The 20,937-nt window shown below is 40.8% G+C and overlaps 1 protein-coding gene across 1 annotated transcript in view; it reads left to right on the top strand.

The window, feature by feature from the left end:
• Window positions 1-20,937, top strand: part of LOC309569214 (uncharacterized protein) — a gene marked incomplete at both ends in the record, with an annotated part of 183,076 nt that overhangs the window by 46,768 nt on the left and 115,371 nt on the right. The window contains 2 exons of the mRNA XM_082274970.1: window positions 20,518-20,654; window positions 20,758-20,843. Coding sequence (XP_082131096.1) covers window positions 20,518-20,654; window positions 20,758-20,843 — 223 coding nt within the window. The remainder of the gene's footprint in view (window positions 1-20,517; window positions 20,655-20,757; window positions 20,844-20,937) is intronic.

The following is a 20,937-nucleotide window of genomic DNA, read 5'->3' as shown; positions in this document are numbered from 1 at the left end:
CAACATATAAAGCTCTACTGACCCACTTGTCGTAAGGCATTGGGGGTCAACACCTTCTGGTGAGTTTGATCTATCTACACTATATGGCAGCAGCACGGAGGGTGACACCACCACTGCACTGACCATTTTTTTGGAAACCATCACTGCAACTATAGGCTTTGGACTGTTTGGACACTTATCACTTTGTCTCACCAATTTTTCCATCGCTTTACTTTATGAACTTTAACAAAATATCGAAGTTCTCTTTATTTAGTTTGTTCACTATATTTTTTATATTTATCATTGATGCTAATATAAGATATTATTCATCTTGCTGTTACCAATTGCACAGTCACTATAAGCACTGTTTAAAGTACTTTTCAAGGATACCGATTTATTTTTACATATTTAGGATATTGTTTATCCTACTGCTATTATTTGCACGGTCACTATAAGCACTGTTTAAAGCACTTTTTAAGGATATGTGCTGAAAGGGTAGATGCAATATACTTTATAGGGTTAGGTAGCTGAGAGGCTATCTATCACGACCTTAAGAACAATTGTTTCTCGTGTAAAACATATTTTTTAAAGCATCAAAATTCTGATATAACACACTACCCATCACAGTAATTACATAGATTTAATTTCAGGATATGCGCTGTGGGTAATACCAGTATTACACTTAATTCCATTGCACACCCCTGTGGGTTGATCGCAGCAGCAATCCTTTCTGTCATATATTTTAATTGTTTTATATACAATTCTTTGGCGCGAGTGTTTATCCACTAGTTCATTCCGAGACATCGTTCAAGGACCAATTATGATGACTGAGGATGCTACTCTTGCTGTTGTTGGGCTGGGAGTAATTGCTCTAAGCCGAGTTCTTGGCAAGAAAAAGAGGACCTCCTGGTCCAAAAATTGGTTGCTCAACCGTGAGCAATTTTCACACATGTCCTTGCTGCGGGAGCTACAGGAAAATAATCCTGATGATTTCTTGAATTATTTGAGGATGACGGATCCCTGTTTTAACCGTCTTCTTGCCTTGGTGTCCCCCTATATTAAGAAGCAGGATACATGTATGCGGGTTGCAATTACTCCTGAGCAAAGGCTAATTGCAACATTGAGATATCTTGCAAAAGGGAGAAGCCTGCAGGATCTCCAGTTTACCACAGGTATCTCCCCCCAAGCTCTTGGAGTCATCATCCCTGAGACCTGCTCTGCTATCATTAAAGTCTTGCAGAAGGACTATATCAAGGTATGTTTCTTGTTTTTCAATTACATTCTATGTGTTTGTCATGTCAACATAATTTAGTTTATCAAAAATAGTTTGGGACTTTGTATGAGATGTGGCCAATGGGCACATGATGTTGTTATATGATATTCAATATACCTAGGCTGGTAAGCACAAAACAAGTATAGAATCAATTAACATCATGTGTTTTAATATAATATAAATGGCAGTAGACAATATGTTAGATACAATACAATGGGGATAAAAAGGGTTTGTATATAAAAGTTGGTACAAAGCTGTAACACCGTAAATAAGCGTTGAAGAAATTATTACAAAACATTCGGGTATATCTCGTAAAGCTTGTAGATGAATTGTTTGCCTCTTAAGCTCGACGCGTTTCGTGAAATATTATTCACTTCCTCAGGAGCAGGCAAGGTCATAGCATCTAAAAAATATATATATATACACATACATATGTGATATGATATCAAAAATGAAAGAATGTTTTGTATTATTAGCGTAAGGAAATAAAACTTACACATAAATATCGAATCTCAGTCAGGTAATGGGATCGCCCGGAATTAAGTCCCAAATGGGAACTGAGAGAGCAGTCTCCACAAACACAGTCAGAGCGCAAGATCCATAGTATGGTGAGGAAATCAAGAAGAGGTATTGAAGGGCTCGATTTTGTATTGTCATGACACTGTACGGAAGATATATATGCATATATGTATAAATCAAACCATTGATCCACATATAAGGTTAGTAAGCATAGGATAGTAAAGAAAAAGGGAGCCCAAACCATATGGAAAAAGTGAAGCCGAGTCAAAGTGCCAAAGAGTGAGGTGAAAATATATAGCTATAAAATAGCCATAACAAATAGAAAGAAAGTGAAACATGCGTGGAAAGTGTTAAAATAAACCAATAAAAGACACCCCTGGAACACCAAAGAAAAGGATCCTCAAAGCGTGAAAAATAAAGTAGCTGACACCAATATTAGAAAACAGGAATCCCACGAGTGAAAAAACCAAGGTTGTGAAAATAACAATAATAGGAAAGTTTCAAAAGCAGGTGAATGAAATGGGTGAAGGCACCTACGCTGAGACTGGGCGGGAGACGGCCCTCAGCGTCACAATGCTGTTCAACACAGAGGGAGTCCATCAGGCAAACAAGTGTTGCCCGGAGCGGTCTCCCTCAAATGAACGCTGATGGAGTCACGTGCGGGGACGTCAACAGCGTGTGACGTAGGCCCCGCACGGATGGATGTGACGCCGATGCGTCACGGCCGCGACCGAAGATCCCGCCCCCACCTCGGCTGGTAACCGGAGGGGAGAGAGAGAAAGACAGACGCGGGCGGGGCGCATCGCAGTTCCCAATTGTAGACCACACGGGAGACATACACAGCCCAATGACATGGGTGAAATGATGGAACAATAAAAGACAATATGAAAATGGCATGAACAATACATATACAAAACCCAGAGCATTTATGTATCCTGTAAATTATGGTGCCAATAAACATAGTAACATGTTTGAATATCAATAGTAAAACCATTGGTGTCACATCTCCATCCCTTGATCAATATATTAATGGGGGAATGAGGGGAGGAAAGTCATGGGGGGGAGGGGAGGGAAGGGAAAGAAGGGGGGGGGGGAGGGAATAGGGAAAATGGGAGGAAAAAGGAAAACGTTAAAGGGGTGGGTGGGACTTTAGATGAGACTCCTGCCTAGAGTCTCCATCCCTGTGTATACATAAGCATATAGAGCACATAGTGCTCAAAAATAGTTTGGGACTTTGTATGAGATGTGGCCAATGGGCACATGATGTTGTTATATGATATTCAATATACCTAGGCTGGTAAGCACAAAACAAGTATAGAATCAATTAACATCATGTGTTTTAATATAATATAAATGTCAGTAGACAATATGTTAGATACAATACAATGGGGATAAAAAGGGTTTGTATATATATTCCCCCATTAATATATTGATCAAGGGATGGAGATGTGACACCAATGGTTTTACTATTGATATTCAAACATGTTACTATGTTTATTGGCACCATAATTTACAGGATACATAAATGCTCTGGGTTTTGTATATGTATTGTTCATGCCATTTTCATATTGTCTTTTATTGTTCCATCATTTCACCCATGTCATTGGGCTGTGTATGTCTCCCGTGTGGTCTACAATTGGGAACTGCGATGCGCCCCGCCCGCGTCTGTCCTTCTCTCTCTCCCCTCCGGCTACCAGCCGAGGTGGGGGCGAGATCTTCGGTCGCGGCCGTGACGCATCGGCGTCACATCCATCCGTGCGGGGCCTACGTGTAACGTTCATGCATTTTTGTTAGTGGATGGATTTACAGCTGCAGAATTATTACACTCAGTAGCCTTGTAGAGAATCTGTTGAACAACATATCCAACTCTCAGGACTTCATCACCGTGTACAGCCTGTTATATACTATATATATATTAATAGATGTTTAATGGAGGGACAGAGTATATGAGGATATATAGATGAGAGACAGGCTATTGTATGGTGAGCACTAGAAGTGGTATTAGGAGAGTTGCAGGTGATGGTAAAGCAGATAGGTTCTGATGTCAAGTATAGTGCAGATGATAAGAGGACACAGATGGAGTATACTTAGACAGAGTAACCTAGTGCAAGGATAGTTGAAGGTAGTCCCAAGAACTAACAGTCTATGCAGATGATAGTGAATAGATAGATACAGATAGTCTTTGGTAATTGCAGTAGATGACAGTAGGAGATTGGTTAGCAAGAATCCCCTGCGGGGTACTTATCACTTAGATAGGTTTAGGAATAACAGTGTCCAATGGAGAGGGGTGATCCCGTAGCGAGATACGGATCACCAGCGAGGTTTCCGGCTTCAGTTCAGCAAGGGAGGTATGTCAGCAGCTCCGACTTCTCAGGCGTAGGTGCGATGAACATGTGGGTTTGAACGAGCGAGGAGTGAGAGCAAACCGGCGATTGAAATAGCCGCTCATAGCGGCGCTCGGCAATGATGTCATCCGGTCTTAAAGGTATATGCGTCCCTTGTTACACAAGATGGAACGCAATTAGGAGAGGAGAAATATGGAGACCAGGGTACCAGAGGTACCGGAACATTACACTACGTCACACGCTGTTGACGTCCCCGCACGTGACTCCATCAGCATTCATTTGAGGGAGACCGCTCCGGGCAACACTTGTTTGCCTGATGGACTCCCTCTGTGTTGAACAGCATTGTAACGCTGAGGGCCGTCTCCCGCCCAGTCTCAGCGTAGGTGCCTTCACCCATTTCATTCACCTGCTTTTGAAACTTTCCTATTATTGTTATTTTCACAACCTTGGTTTTTTCACTCGTGGGATTCCTGTTTTCTAATATTGGTGTCAGCTACTTTATTTTTCACGCTTTGAGGATCCTTTTCTTTGGTGTTCCAGGGGTGTCTTTTATTGGTTTATTTTAACACTTTCCACGCATGTTTCACTTTCTTTCTATTTGTTATGGCTATTTTATAGCTATATATTTTCACCTCACTCTTTGGCACTTTGACTCGGCTTCACTTTTTCCATATGGTTTGGGCTCCCTTTTTCTTTACTATCCTATGCTTACTAACCTTATATGTGGATCAATGGTTTGATTTATACATATATGCATATATATCTTCCGTACAGTGTCATGACAATACAAAATCGAGCCCTTCAATACCTCTTCTTGATTTCCTCACCATACTATGGATCTTGCGCTCTGACTGTGTTTGTGGAGACTGCTCTCTCAGTTCCCATTTGGGACTTAATTCCGGGCGATCCCATTACCTGACTGAGATTCGATATTTATGTGTAAGTTTTATTTCCTTACGCTAATAATACAAAACATTCTTTCATTTTTGATATCATATCACATATGTATGTGTATATATATATATATATTTTTTAGATGCTATGACCTTGCCTGCTCCTGAGGAAGTGAATAATATTTCACGAAACGCGTCGAGCTTAAGAGGCAAACAATTCATCTACAAGCTTTACCAGATATACCCGAATGTTTTGTAATAATTTCTTCAAAGCTTATTTACGGTGTTACAGCTTTGTACCAACTTTTATATAAAAACCCTTTTTATCCCCATTGTATTGTATCTAACATATTGTCTACTGCCATTTATATTATATTAAAACACATGATGTTAATTGATTCTATACTTGTTTTGTGCTTACCAGCCTAGGTATATTGAATATCATATAACAACATCATGTGCCCATTGGCCACATCTCATACAAAGTCCCAAACTATTTTTGAGCACTATGTGCTCTATATGCTTATGTATACACAGGGATGGAGACTCTAGGCAGGAGTCTCATCTAAAGTCCCACCCACCCCTTTTAACGTTTTCCTTTTTCCTCCCATTTTCCCTATTCCCCCCCCCCTTCTTTCCCTCCCCTCCCCCCCCATGACTTTCCTCCCCTCATTCCCCCATTAATATAATTTAGTTTATTTTGTATGTACATCAAAATACATACAGGCATACCCCGTTTTAAGTACACTCACTTTACATACACTCGCGAGTACGGACACAGCCTGGTCAGCTTGGCATGGCATTACTCCCAGTTTTTAACATTGGCGTCTATGGGAAATCTTGGTCAGCTTGACATGGCACTACTCCCAAACCATAAGTGACAGGGATACCAAACTTAGGGCGCAATGTGAGGGGACCCAGGACTACAACATATTCTATTTGTGGCCAGCCAGCTTGCCTAGGAAATGAAAAAAGGTATTGCTTCACTTTAAGTACATTTTTGTTTTACATACATGCTCTGGTCCCATTGTGTACTTAAACGCGGGGTATGCCTGTATTTCATTATTTTGTAACTGCCCTCTGGCCTCATGCACATTGTTGTAATGCTCTTTTTTTGTTTTAAGCATTTTTACATTTAGCCAGTAACCACCCCAGCATCCTCTCCTATGCGTCCATCAACACATAGCCTGTTAACAGTATATTTTATCTGTGTCATTTTCTGACGTTCCCAGAATCCATTCTCCCTTTTTATTGTGTATGTTTATTTTCTGCTGTAAAAACGTCCAGTGTGCACAAGGCCTTAATAATGTTTAAAAGCATAGTTCTACCCACCCACCCATGCTAAATGTTAAAGTCAGCATATACAAATACTGTAGCTGGTGAATTACAATATTATGACATTAGGAGGCGAGTATTAAATGTATGTAGATATTATACCCAAAAATTCTAAAGATTCCCTTCATTTTGTTCTTATCTTAAAGTTGCATACGCATTTGTGTGCCAAATGTGTGTCTAATAATGTGATGTGCACAAGCACTAATTTTTATATTCATTTTTTCCTACAGTTTCCGACCAACCCAGAGCAGTGGCAGGAAGTTGCTGGCCAATTCCAGGAGCAGTGGGATTTTCCAAATTGTGGGGGTGCTATAGATGGCAAGCATGTCCGCATCGTTCCACCACCTAACTCTGGCTCATATTATTTTAACTACAAGGGTTTTTTTAGCATTGTAACGCTTGTCATTGTAAATGCTAATTATGAGTTTATTTTTTTGGACATTGGGAAGAATGGCCGTAACTCTGATGGCGGAGTCATCGACCAAACTGAGTTTGCTCGGCGTCTACAAAATGGCATTCTCAACTTGCCTTCCATTGACCAAACAATTGAGGGTCTACAGTTTGTCTTTGTTGCAGATGACGCATTTGCTCTTGGGGAACATCTTCTGAAGCCATTCCCTCTGCAAAACCTAACCCCCGAGCAAAGGATTTTCAATTATCGGCTATCCCGTGCTAGAAGGGTGGTGGAGAATGCCTTTGGTATTATGTCCAATAGGTTTAGACTTTTTCTCACCTCGATCAATCTGACATTGTATAAGATAAATAATGTTGTCCTCTGCTGCTGCATCCTACATAACTTTTTGCGCAGGCATGCAGAGAGATATGTCACCTCTCTGTCAATTGAGAGTGACCCTGCCATGCCAGGGCCTAGTGTAGAGGCTGAAGGACGTGGGGCTGTAGATCCAATGACGCTCATGGAAATTGCCTCCAGAAGTGCCCGGGATATGCGGCAAAAATATGTTGACTATTTTGTTGGTAGAGGGGCTGTTTCTTGGCAGCAATTCCTGCCCGATGCAGTATAATTTGGCTATGTTTGTTCTTAGTTGTGAAAGTTTGCATTTATTCATGAGTGTGTTTTTTTATTTTTTTGGTACATCCCAAAATCAACATGTTTTTTGTTCAACATGTGTTATATGTGTTACTTTTTTGAGGGTTAATACATTGATCAGTGTGTTAATCTACCGTTGTCTCTCCCCTGCTGTTAAAATTATATATTTTTTACATGTTTGTTTGGTTTACCACTTGCTCCAATAGTGAAATTAGACCTTAATTGATCCACGAGGTCACTATATCTTATTTATTTTTAACCACCACATGTTTCAGTAAAGCTAATCTAAATTGTCGAAAATACGTGTGCATTTGGGTACATATGTCAAGTATCTTGATTCATATTTTGAGCAGACAATTTAATATGCAAAATATGAAATTGCCAAGCTCAGGGGCATTGCTAGGTGGCCAAAAGACCAGGGGCTTCAGCCCCCCAGGTACATTAGATAACCCCTCTCACATTGTAAAGTAGGTCCCGCCCAAGGTCCACCCAAGTCTCCTTACATTGGTGGTCATTGGGCAGAAGTCCCCCATACATTGTTGGCGATTTTTGATTAAACCATTAGTGTAATACCAACTTAGCTACACCTGTTATGTTGTGTTAATTTATGACATCCTTCTCACTGACCACCGATGTAAGGAGATGTCAGTCTTATGTGAAAATCGCTCAGTGTAGAGATACAAGTGTTATATATAGGTAATGTAAAGGGAAATGAACAAACAAAGCTGCGAGTCACTATATATTACTGTAACAATCCTACAGGCTCACCTGAGTCAGAGGACTGCTGGCCGGAGGTAGGAGTGGAGCCCAGTGGCAAGGACCGCAGGCCGGTAGTAGGTGCAGGAAGTCTGGCAGAGGCGTGGTCAGACAATCCGGGTTGGCTATGGTGGTAGCAGTGCTGGATACCGGATGGACACCAGGTAGTACTCTGATGAGGACACAGGTTCACCTGAGGTGTGGAAACTAAGTGCTAGCTGGTTTTCACTAGAGCCCCTGATGGTGGGGATAGACTGCGCTGCAAGCTAACACCAGGTCACGGTCCCCAGGATCACCCAGCCAGGCAGAGTGCAGGTTCGGTCCGGAAGTGGAGAAGCAGACAAGGGACAACCAGAGAGAAGTCAGACGAGCCAAAGGTCGGGGCGGGCAGCAGTAAGCGTGGTCAGACAATCTGGATCGGCAACGGAGGTAGCAGTTCAGTAGGTAGGGACAGAGCAGAAGAGTAGTCGGTAGTCAATTCCTGGTCAGCAGTGGATTTGTGGTAGTAGATAAGAGCAGCAGATGAGGAGAAGCTTGATCAAGGCTCAGGAGCTCAATAATCAGCAAGCTTGAGTGCAAGGGGCTGGACTTGTATAGGGAAGTACCAGGTGTGGGGAATCAAGGGTGATGAGCAAGGCTTGGCAAGACTAAGGTTGAAATAACAGGCTTCAGGGAAGAATGTCCAGAGAGGACGGTAGCCTAGTAAGCAGGGCTACCGCCTGGGATGTGGCTGGTCACGGGTTCAAATCCTGACAATTACACTGATCTCAGTACACTGATTGCTAGTACCTATAACACTGACATATCGAATCCTATGAGTGCTAGTCCTTAAATATAACTTTGATATGTGTAGACTGAGTGCCACTTAGTCTACAGATATCATTGTGCACTCAGTGTACTAGTGAATATCACTTGTTAGATGGGCACTGGGCAAGAAGGAACACTCATTCTGCCAGGCTGGTAATTATACACACAAACTAAACTGCTTTAATTACCTAAAACTATGTGAAAAGGACAGCCATCATAAATTTAGAGGCACCTTACACAGCTTTAGACCTGCCCCCCCCCCCCCCCCCCCCACGAGCCTAACCACTACCATTCCCCCAAATATGGCCACTGGCCAGAGGTGTATACCAAATTTGCACTATGTGTGGATTTTAAACGCCATATTTGCTCACTATCCCCCCATCTCTTTCACCCTCCCGCACCCTCTTTAACTGCGTTGGCCAGGAGTGTACACATGTTTCAGCTGCACTGCAGGAATTATCCACACTGTCACCCAGGTGGTACCGCCTGGCAAGTGAGACCTATTCAAGTGAATGGGGCCAGTCTTCAAGCCCCCTGCAACTGTGTGCAATGCTTGCTCATGTGGGGTCCAAGAGGTTAAAGCAGGTAGTGATGAGCTGATAAACGCCTCCTCACCACCTCCTTTACCCCCTTGGTTGCTGTACTGCACAAGGTTGAAGAGCTCCTGCACTTCGCTTTAATTGGGCACACTTAGGAGATGCTACACCTGTTAAGTGTGACAGGGTGAATAATTCCTGCTGAGGCATGTGTACACCCTTGGCCAGTGCAGTTAAAGGGGGTGTGTTTTCTGGTGTGAAGAGGATATGTATTGGGGTGTGCTTTGGGAGAGCTGATTATTCTCTTCCCCAGACTAGCAAAAGTCCTATCTCCTCCCCAAGCACCCCCCAATCCATATCCTCTACCCCCCCCCCCTTCCTGATGCCACTGGGCAAGCTACAATTTGCACAACGAGTGCACAACATGTACAAAGAGCAATTTTGACAACTTAAATTAGGCAACTTTTGAAGATGACACATATTAGGCAAAGAAATATTAGAACACACATTGTTGAATGAAATTTTTTTTTATTAAAACACGTTCACAGGGTAAGGGTTAGGGTAAGTGTTAGGGTGTTGTAAAGTGCTTAAACACGAGACTCTCTTGGGTAAGAACATCTAGCTTCCTTATAATTTGTGGTAACTTTGTTCAGTAGTCATGTAACAAAATTTTAAGCAAAACAGTTCTTCAACTCTTATTATTTTTGACAAAACAAAAATAGTTATATGCAGAGGAGCCCTGTAGAAAAATTTTAATAACATGTGGACACCTCTTGCACCTCAACATTTAGTGGCGAAAAAATAGGCAATACAATTTTAATCTAAAATTGGGGGAAAAAATTATTCCCAAATACAAAAATAAAACATTAAATCCAAGTAACCTTAAAATTTAGCCAGCAGGTCAACAAAGTCTCACATTTTGCACTGTAAAGCTGTAGCAGCCTCCTTTATTTTTTCTAGTTCAGAGCAACACTGCAACACATCAACAGTCATCCTGGCAATTGTACAACTGTGAATAACATGACCTATTAATAGAACAACAAAAAAAGTAAGGCAATGACAAGCAAGTAGCTGAGGTCATAATTTATAATAATTTGGGGTCAAGTTCATCATAAACTAATTAATATTTTCTACCTACCCTGTGCATTGTTGTGTGTAACCTGCTTGCCCTTATGACACCTATACTACTATGAAAGTACACAGTGCAAACATTATGTTCTCTTTGCACTGGTGTCTGTGGCTCATAAACAATTCGACCTGTTGACACAAACAGCTCCTTACACCTCTTCCTCCCCCATGGTAATGCACTTTATACTATGTACATTAGCACTGTATGGTTTCACACCTTGCTAATGTAGCAAACAGTTAGTTCCTTTTAAGCATTAAATCAAAAACACAAAAATGGAAATGCACAATAACCAACATTAGAATAATACTTACTTGTGCACAAAACAAGCTCCCCAACACTTGGTTCTGCTTGTGTATTTTTTTGACACTCACTCTGAGTCATGGCAGGGGATCTTGGAGAAAATAATTCAAGATCTGAGGCAGGTGTAGGTGACAGATCCCATGGCTCAAATGAGGGAACTTCGGGGACATTTGGAATGTCCATTTTGTCTGAAATACAACAATAGAAGGTTAAAGATTCATCCAAAACTCACAGCTGTTTGTGGCTCCCATTTCTTTACATTATTTGGCTACCAACCTTGATGTTGCTGTGGTGGTAAGTAGGGATGATCGAACTTTTCAAAAGTTCGGTTGGGCCAGAACATCCGAACTTCCCGAAAGTTCGGCCCGGATTTCAGAACCCCATTGAAATCAATGGGACCCGAACTTCGGTAATCAAAAAACACAATTTTGAAGCCCTAAAACCCAATAAATGCCCATAAAAAGTGCCTAGGGTTCTGGGTCATACCCAGGGACTATTAATCACACAAAAAAAAGTTCTTAAAAGTTGTCATTTTTGATTGAGAGCCAATTATTGAAAAAATTAAAAAAAAAAAAATTCTTTGGATTTAGTATCTGGGGGGTCTAAAAGGTGTACCTGTGAAGTTTCAGCTCTGTAGCATGTCCAGAACCATAAAAAAAAGATTGTATTTTGTCACTTATAGAACAGGTTAGTGGCTTCTCGCTTTTCACACCTTGCCGGTTTAGTAGCAAGCGTTTTTTTGGGTTCTTTGGAGGCAGGAAAAACATCTGAACTTGTGTATAGTGGTATATATACCACTATACACAAGTTCAGATGTTTTGCCTGCCTCCAAAGAACCCAAAAAAATGCCCAACAAAAGCCTGCTACTAAACCGGCAAGGTGTGAAAAGTGAGAAGCCACTAACCTGTTCTATAAGTGACCTAATACAAATGATCTTTTTTTTATGGTTCTGGACATGCTACAGAGCTAAAACTTCACAGGTACACCTTTTAGACCCCCCAGACACAAAATCACACAAAAGAAAGTTCTTAAAAATTGTCATTTTTTTGATAGAGAGCCAATTATTGAAAAAATTTAAAAAAAAAAAAAATATATTTGGATTTAGTATCTGGGGGGTCTAAAAAGTGTACCTGTGAAGTTTCAGCTCTGTAGCATGTCCAGAACCATAAAAAAAAGATTGTTTGTATTAGGTCACTTATAGAACAGGTTAGTGGCTTCTCGCTTTTCACACCTTGCCGGTTTAGTAGCAAGCGTTTTTTTGGGCATTTTTTGGGTTCTTTGGAGGCAGGAAAAACATCTGAACTTGTGTATAGTGGTATATACACACACATACTTATATGTATTTTACACTTAGACATATATAGGTGTTATAGGAGCGTAACCATATTAGTGTAAATGATTTCATTAGCGCAAGCATATATTTCTGCTACTATCACACCTATATATGTCTAGGTGTGCATATACATATAAGTATGTGTGTATATATACCCGTATACACAAGTTCAGATGTTTTGCCTGCCTCCAAAAACCCCCAAAAAAATGCCTGCAACAACACACCTGGGCGTTTTTTTTTTTTTTGGCGCTAGCGTTTTTTTTGGCATTTTTTTGGGTTCTTTGGAGGCAGGTAAAACATCTGAACTTGTGTATACGGGTATATATACACACATACTTATATGTATATGCACACCTAGACATGTATAGGTGTGATAGTAGCAGAAATATATGCTTGCGCTAATGAAATCATTTACACTAATATGGTTACGCTCCTATAACACCTATATATGTCTAAGTGTAAAATACATATAAGTATGTGTGTGTATATACCACTATACACAAGTTCAGAGGTTGCCTGCCTCCAAAAACCCCCAAAAAATGCCTGCAGCAACACACCTGGCCTTTTTTTTTTTTTTTTTTTTTGACGCTAGGGTTTTTTTGGGCATTTTTTTGGGTTCTTTGGAAGCAGGCAAAACATCTGAACTTGTGTATAGTGGTATATATACACACATACTTATATGTATATATACACTTAGACATATATAGGTGTGATAGGAGCGTAACTATATTGGTGTTAATTATTTCATTAGCGCAAGTAGTTTTTTCTGCTCCTTTCACACCTATATATGTGCAGGTGTATATATACATACATGGGTGTGTATATATATACCCCCTATACACATGTTCAGATGTCATGCCTGACTCCAAACGTGCTCAAAAAATCCCTATAGACGCCTGCAGCCAAAAAGCAAGCTGACAGGGGCGAAGCCATATTACTGCAGCGAAAGTGACTTGAGAGAAACTAGTTTTTCTCTATAGCGGTCACCCTGATATGGAAGGGTTTGGTCACCCTGCCATAGCAGTCACTGTCAGTTCACCCTACACTACATTACAGTCACCCTGATATGGAAGGGTTTGGTCACCCTGCCATAGCAGTCAGTTAACCCTACACTACATTACGGTCACCCTGACACGTCACACTTTCCCTACAGAAACTAAATTTTTGAAGCTAACCAAAGTGTAAAAGAGCACCCTAACTACACTAGATATCCCTTTCCTCACACTAATAAATGCTAAATGACACTTTTGAAGTAAAATTAACAGAACTGCTTCCACTCTCTTCCATGTCCCTGTATAACAATGCTAGGAATTTGGCGGGGGCTATCTTATATACTGGGGGGCGTATTCACTAATGATTGGACTATGGACCCCCTAGTCACTCCAATCACATTCCTAGCATTCTCCTGCCCCCTCAATTGGCTTTTGCTAATGGTTCTGGTCCAATCACGGGCTTTTAAAGCCCATTTCCTGAACCATTGCATTTTGGTTGGTTCTGGTTGCCGAATTCCGAACTTTTTGGGCAAAAAGTTGTAAATTCGACCCGAACCGTTCGATCATCCCTAGTGGTAAGCTGATTTGGTCAACACTTGACTCCACCATGCTGCACTCCGGACTTCATGGCAAATTGCTTTCCTCCATAGTGTTCCCACTGGCTTTTGGTTGATCATTTTCTACATAAACATCATAAAAATATGGCATGTCAGAAAATTGACAGGGGGCAAGTTAGCAATGACATGGTGCGCTGCTTGACAGCTGTTTTCACATAAATTATTCTGAAATGCACATGGTTACCTCCTAAAAAGTTGGGGCATTAATAATTTAGTGAGCAAAGGAACGAATTACCTTTTTTTTTTGGAATGTGTCATGTCATCAGGAACCATATCTTCATTATTTTCCTACAATGTGGATGGAGCAGGCATGGTAGATTCCCTTCTCCTCATCTGTTGTCTTTGTTTGATTTTCATTATTCTTTTTTTTTTTCTATTTTAAGGTGAAAAATACAATATGGAACAAATATGAGTTATTATTAAAAATTAAAAACAATAATATGCATATATAGTTTATATTTGGATTCCTGTTTTTTTAATTTAATATACAAATACCTAATAAATATATAAATAAAATACATACATGACAAATTTAAAAATTAACAAACGTTTTCATAGAAATTAGTATACAGTATATACATTTCAAAATAACATACACCAAATATACACAATACATATTGTTTAGATACAACTATTGCTTACTTGCTTTCAGGATATGATGGATGTGACCTAGCTGCTCTTGTTTCCGATGTTTGAGATCTGACCATCTTTTTCTGATTTGGTCCTTGGATCGATCCACACCATAAAGATTCTTTATAGAGGAAATGACCTTCTGGAGAATTCTGTCTTCTCTGGAGTTGGGCCTTTCATAATTCTCCAGCTTGCCATCATAATCTTTTTTTCTCAAGTATGGCCACCATCTCACCCTTGATCATAGGTGTGGCTTTGGGTTTTTTCTGAGCCCAACCACTGCAGCCAGGACTGCAACTCCCCGAATCTGCCATCTCCTCCACGAATCTTCCGCCGACTCACGTGTCTGTGTGGTGCATGCAGCTTAATATTCGGCACGTCCACGCCCCTGCGTCAGCGCGCCACTGGAGGCGGAGTTGACACATGCACAGTATTTAAAGGCCGCAAGATCGTTCGACGATTCGCCATCGGACAGATCTGTGACAGGAGAACGAACGATTGGCAAACCACAAATCATCTCAGCAAACAAAGGTACAACTTTAGATTAGAGCATGGGTGTTTTGTGGCCTATACAGCTTATATTGGGCCCAGCTTATGGGAAAACAACTTGAACTTTCACTATGTTTTGTGTTGTGTTGTGTTGTGTCTTGCAGGCATCATGGTTGACAAATTCACATCACCAGATTTTTTACCCCAGTTTATTGATGAATACAGGCAGATGCCGTGTTTGTGGAGAGTGAAGAGTAAGGACTACTCAAATAAACAAAAAAGAAATGCTGCTCTGAAACAATTGGCATATTTGTGCAAAACATTCTGCCCCAATGCTGACATTAATTATGTCTGCAATAAAATATCGAATCTGCGCAGCACCTTTAAAAGGGAGCTCAATAAAATCAGAGATTCCGAAAGGTCAGGAGCAGCTGCAGATGATATTTATGTACCAAGGCTTTGATACTTTGAGAGCCTGCGCTTTTTGACTGAACAGTCTGAACCCAGGCTATCGCTCTCTACTCTGCCTTTCACTTCGGCAGAGGGCCCATGTGCTGAAACTCAGGAGAAGGATGTAGAGGAGCCAACCTTGACACAGGTATAGCAATTAAGAATATATTGTCTGCAATAAATATAATGATGCAAAACAAATATTATCAAGGCAAAAATGTATCCTTAATGTAAAGTCTGTTATTTTGTGAAACTAATCAAACAAACGTGAAAGTTACACTATAACATTATAATAATGTACAAATTTCCTACACAGGAAAGTGTCAATGTGGAGGAGCCGAGTGGAAGCCAGGTGTCAGAGCAGGCAATACCCACCCAACCTCCTGAAAAAAGAAGGAAGAAACCAAGAACTTGGAGGAGGCCACTGCTTCCTTCTTAAGCAAGGCCTCTATGGCCCTACAAAGAAAGCCAGATGAGGCTGATTCGTTTGGCTTTCTAACAACCAACAAATTACGCCTGATGACAGAGGATCAACGCCAAATGTCCGAGGTCCTCCTACTGCAGGTGCTGCATAAAGGTGTCCGAGGCGAAATCCACGGACCCACACACCTGTCCGACTACCAGCCACCCCCTCCACCTCAACCACAGCCACATGGCAGTCAGTGGCAATATGCACCCGAACCCCACCTACCACCATGGTCACAAGATTATTCATATTCACATTTATAAATGAATTACATTTATAATGTGTTTTTTATGTTCCAGATTATTATTTTATTTAATTTATTTGAGCACAGAATGCACTTTTGGTTACAGTTATATATTTTTAAATGAGAAGATCTCTATGTATTTGTATACATTTATTTTACAAGTAAATAAAATGTTTACTAAAATACTTGCCTATCTTTTTTTTTTTAATAAATCGAGCATCTAGGGAGTAGGCAGCAATATATGTATCATACGTTTATGAAAAAATTAATAAAGGGGCACATAAATAGTTAGATATTTTCAATTAATAATCAATTGATAATGGTGTGGAGTTAACTTGATAAATAAGCAACATGCATAATAGCCAAATCATTATCATCATAACAGAACACATGCCTCTTTAATTAAAAATAATACAATTATGAGCAGCAGCTTCCTTCTTCTCACATTAACCAAGATGAGCATGTGCACTGCATTTAAAACATTAATTTGCCTGCCGCGAGACGAAAGTTCCTTCTTGATACAATGGCTATTTTTCGGACACAAATTCTTCCGGGTCGTTATTTGCTTACGATCATGCGTGTTCAGATTTTAGATTTTTGTACAGACTGCAAGAAAATCGGACGTTGTGTTGACGGACGACAAAAATTATTTAGCCTACACATCAGGATTTTTTCAGCCGAAAAGTCGGAGTCGGCTGTCGAAAGCACCATACTAACAATCTGAAAATCGGCAGATCGGTCGTCAGGGACTAAATTTCCCTTCAGATTTTCTTATCGTGTGTACGGGCCTTTAGGGTCCTTTCACACGGGCGGTCCGTATGTCCGTTTTTCATCCCGTTTTTTTGCGGATGAAAAACGGACATAATGCATGTCAATGGGATTGCGGATGGTCATCCGCTGACATCCGATTTGCGTCCTTTCTGATCAGTTCCGTTTTTTGGAACGGAAGAGAACCCTATTTTTCGCAACGGACGCAAAAACGGATGTCAGCGGTGTCATCCGCGATCCCATTGACATGCATTATCTCCGTTTATCATCCGCAAACAGATGGGATGATAAACGGACATACAGACCGGATGACACAAGTGTCATCCGTGTCCGTAATAAAAAAAAAGTGGAGAGACACTGATGGGTGATAGCTGCCATACTCACCGCACTTTATATTAGAAAAAGGAGAAGCCAGCTCATGGGATCACCCTCTTCAGCCTCGTCTCCCCTTGCTAACATATATACTTAATTTGGACACTCTGAAACTGGCTCCTAAGTTCTTATCTCCAGCCTGGTCACGGTCAACTTTGGAACTTCATATTGGGGGCACAAGTGACAAGAAGCAGTGAGTATCACACTCCCCATGTTTGGGTGATATAATATTATCCTGCTTAGGCTCCCCTCTATCTGCATTGAACCATCCATCCAAGGTGGATGTGTGCTTGAACTTTTATCTATTATACTCTTCGATTGGAATACCTGACATTAGTCTCAGAATCTCCGTTTGGAAGAACTTTGTATTTACACCAGCAAATGTTTCATCAGGTGTGTTCCTCTACAATGCTGATTAATTGGATCAGCTCATGCTGCCTTATCAGATATATAGCACTCTGAAGAGCGACCCACACCTCCAACACTGAATTTGAGTTTTTGAAATGTCTTACAATTATCACTGTGGTTCTTAACTCACGTTTCAAGTTGACTTCAAGTTATTTAATTTATGCCAACCATCACATTGCTATTGTGCTTCACTACATATTGGGAGTTCTGATATCTGCACTGGACTGTCTATCAGATGTGGATGTGTGTTTGAACTTCCATTCATTATACTCCTTGATTGGAATACCTGACATCAGTGGAATATACTGTTTTTCCATTCACCCATAATCAGTCTCAGAATCTCTTTTTGGTTGGAATGTGTATTTACACCAGCAAATGTTTCATTAGGTGTGTCCTCTTACTATGCTGATTAATTGGATCAGCTCATGTTGCTTTATCTGAAATACAGCACTGTGAAGAGCGATCCACACCTGAAGAGCGATCCACACCTGCAATACTGAATCTGTTTTTTTGAAATGTGATACATTTACTGTGGTTTTCAGATTGATTCCAAGTCATGCAATTAATGCTAACTATCACATTGCTATTGTGTTTCACAGCTTAGCGGGAGTTTTGATATTTGCTTATTCTACAGCTGTGAGTGACATATCCCCTGTATTCATTCACCTGCACTGTCATTGGGATGTTCTTTTAATCATGTTAATGTCATGTCTTGTGATTTGTGTTTGCAGATATGTGTGACAATATGTTATTAATTTTCAATTTTTGAATAAAGTATTTCTTTTTACCCTTCACACCGCGTGGGTATCGCCTTATCTTGTGAATGGTTACTCCCATTCCATTTTGTTTTTGATGGCACTGATAGGTGGCACTGATGGGCAATGATAGGCACTGGTAGGAGACACTGATAGGCAGCACTGATGATGGGGCACTGGTGGACATTGATAGGTGGCACTGGTGGGCACTGATAGGTGGCACTGGTGGGCACTGGCAGGTGGCATTGACCTGCACTGGTAGGTGACACTAGGGCACAAATGATCCTCTCCTCTTCAGGACTGATGTCCCTCTGACAGCAGCCAGCGATCTGCTTTTTTTCTCCTCACGCTGTCAGCGTGAGGAGAAAAAAAAAAGCTGATCTCCGGCTGCTGATTACATCACGTGATCAGCTGTCATTGGCTAACAGCTGATCACTAGGTAAGGGCCTGGGATCTGCCCCTTATTACGATCTGTGATCTGCCGAGTCTCATGGACTCGCTGATCACAGAGCGAACCACGCACGCTCCGCAGGGAGCGTGCAGGCAGCTCATGCATGGGGGGACATACATGGATGCCCTCCCGGCAATTAAGGTCCGCGATGTAGCCGTCTTTCAGCTATAGTGTGGACGGGAAGTGGTTAAAACAGGCACATCTAAGTATGTAGTAATCCGGGTGAATGCCGGCTATTAATCCCCTTGTGGAGGCTGCCATTTGTGGATGGACATTTTATGGTTACACAACCTATCACATTGCTATAATCTTTTTATATAAACTATAAACTGAAGGACTTATGAATAAATGATTGTGGAACAAATCATCTGAGTTTCCATTATTTCTTATGGGGAAATTCGCTTTGATATAAGAGTGCTTTGGGTTGCAAGCATGTTTCCGGAACTAATTTAGCTCGCAATCCAAGGTATTACTGTATAGTGTATATATAAGTCCACTTCATGTAATAAAAATCCACACTGCAATCTCTCTGTGAAAAACTTTCTATTGTATATCAGATCTGTCCCTCTTGTGTGCTGTGTGCTTGCACTCCAAAAACCACTCAGATAACTGCTCAGCAATGGACCCCCTTAGTAACCCACTCACCTTGTTGTCTGGACTATGTAAGCATATGTAATAGAATAGAAAAAAGGAAAGACACAAAAAAGACAAAATAAAGAGGAGTTCCGCCCACCCCGGAAAAAAAATAATAGTCAGCAGCTACTAATACTGTAGCTGCTGACTTTTAAATATTATAACTTACCTGTTTAGGGTTCCCACGATGTTGGCACTCAAACCTGGTTTTCGTATCGGCTCTCAGGTGCTGCCACTGGCATTCGGGTTAAGGGAACCCAGCAGTGAAGTCTTTCAGCTTCACAGCTGGTTCCCTACTGCGCATGCGTGAAGCGTGCTGCGCTTTCTAATTGTCCCAGCGGCGGAGGAAGGAGGAGGGACTGCGGCGCTGTCGCCTGGAAGTGGGGAAGGATACCTGTCAAAAACAGGTACCCGTTCCCCCCCTCCCCCCATGAAAGGTGCCAAATATGGCACCGGAGGGGGGAGGAAGCAGATGAGCGTAAATTCCACTTTTGGGTGGAACTCCGCTTAATGTTAACAGTTTATTGAGTTTGAAAGAAAGCCTAGTACCTTAAAAGTCAGGAAGAATTGTACAAATTGTATTTGTCTTTTTGTTACACCTTTTTTATGTTAAATCATATAAAGTAAAAAAAAAAAAGCTGAAGGTGATACAACCTATGTATTTCCCCTTTATTGTACTTCAGTGCTCAGCACCAATTCCCACACCTTTTGTATCTTTTAATGCACCGTATCTTTGTGATTTTTAACTGATTTTTGCATGTGTTTTGGTGTGCTGTCTTATTGAAAATGCTGCAAGTTGTTTTTTGTGTGTGTTAAGGTGTATAGCTACCCCAAGATGACACATTCAAGATGAATGTGTAGCCTTATTGCAGCTCCCCCTAACACATGAAACAAGCTTTGCTTTACAGTTTATGATTACAGGTTTAACTGTAAATGTGCTTAAAGTTTTTACGATTTTTCCAATAATCTTTACTCTTATTTCCTAAAAGAATTCTCACTGAAGGAAAAACAGGCCTAACCCAGTCTAAAGAAAAGCGTTCATACACACTGCATCTTCCAAATTTCCCTCAAAAACCTGCTCGACCTCAAAGAGATTTCAAATTAGCATCACAGCCAAATGAACAAGGTATATTTTATTATTCTATACGTGTCCTTGACAGTGCAATTTTTTCTTAACGGTACCCATTTGCATTGCGAGTTCATAAATATTACTAGAAATTTTTTTTAAGCAGGTAAAGATGAAAAAGAAAATGACTCCTCCAATTGCAGCAGCACTGTTTTAAGCCAAGATCATTGTATGGAACAAGACAACCAGGTTTTCCTTTTATATTTTTTATCTGAAAGAGTAACTCCATATTTGTGGGAAAAAAGAGCAAATAAAAAATTAATATAGCATATACAATTGCCAC

This window comes from Pelophylax lessonae (assembly GCF_965119305.1).
Source record: "Pelophylax lessonae genome assembly, chromosome: 13".
Classification (NCBI taxonomy): domain Eukaryota; kingdom Metazoa; phylum Chordata; class Amphibia; order Anura; family Ranidae; genus Pelophylax; species Pelophylax lessonae.
Note: the sequence above shows the minus strand (reverse complement) of the source record. Positions and strands in the feature narration are given on the sequence as shown.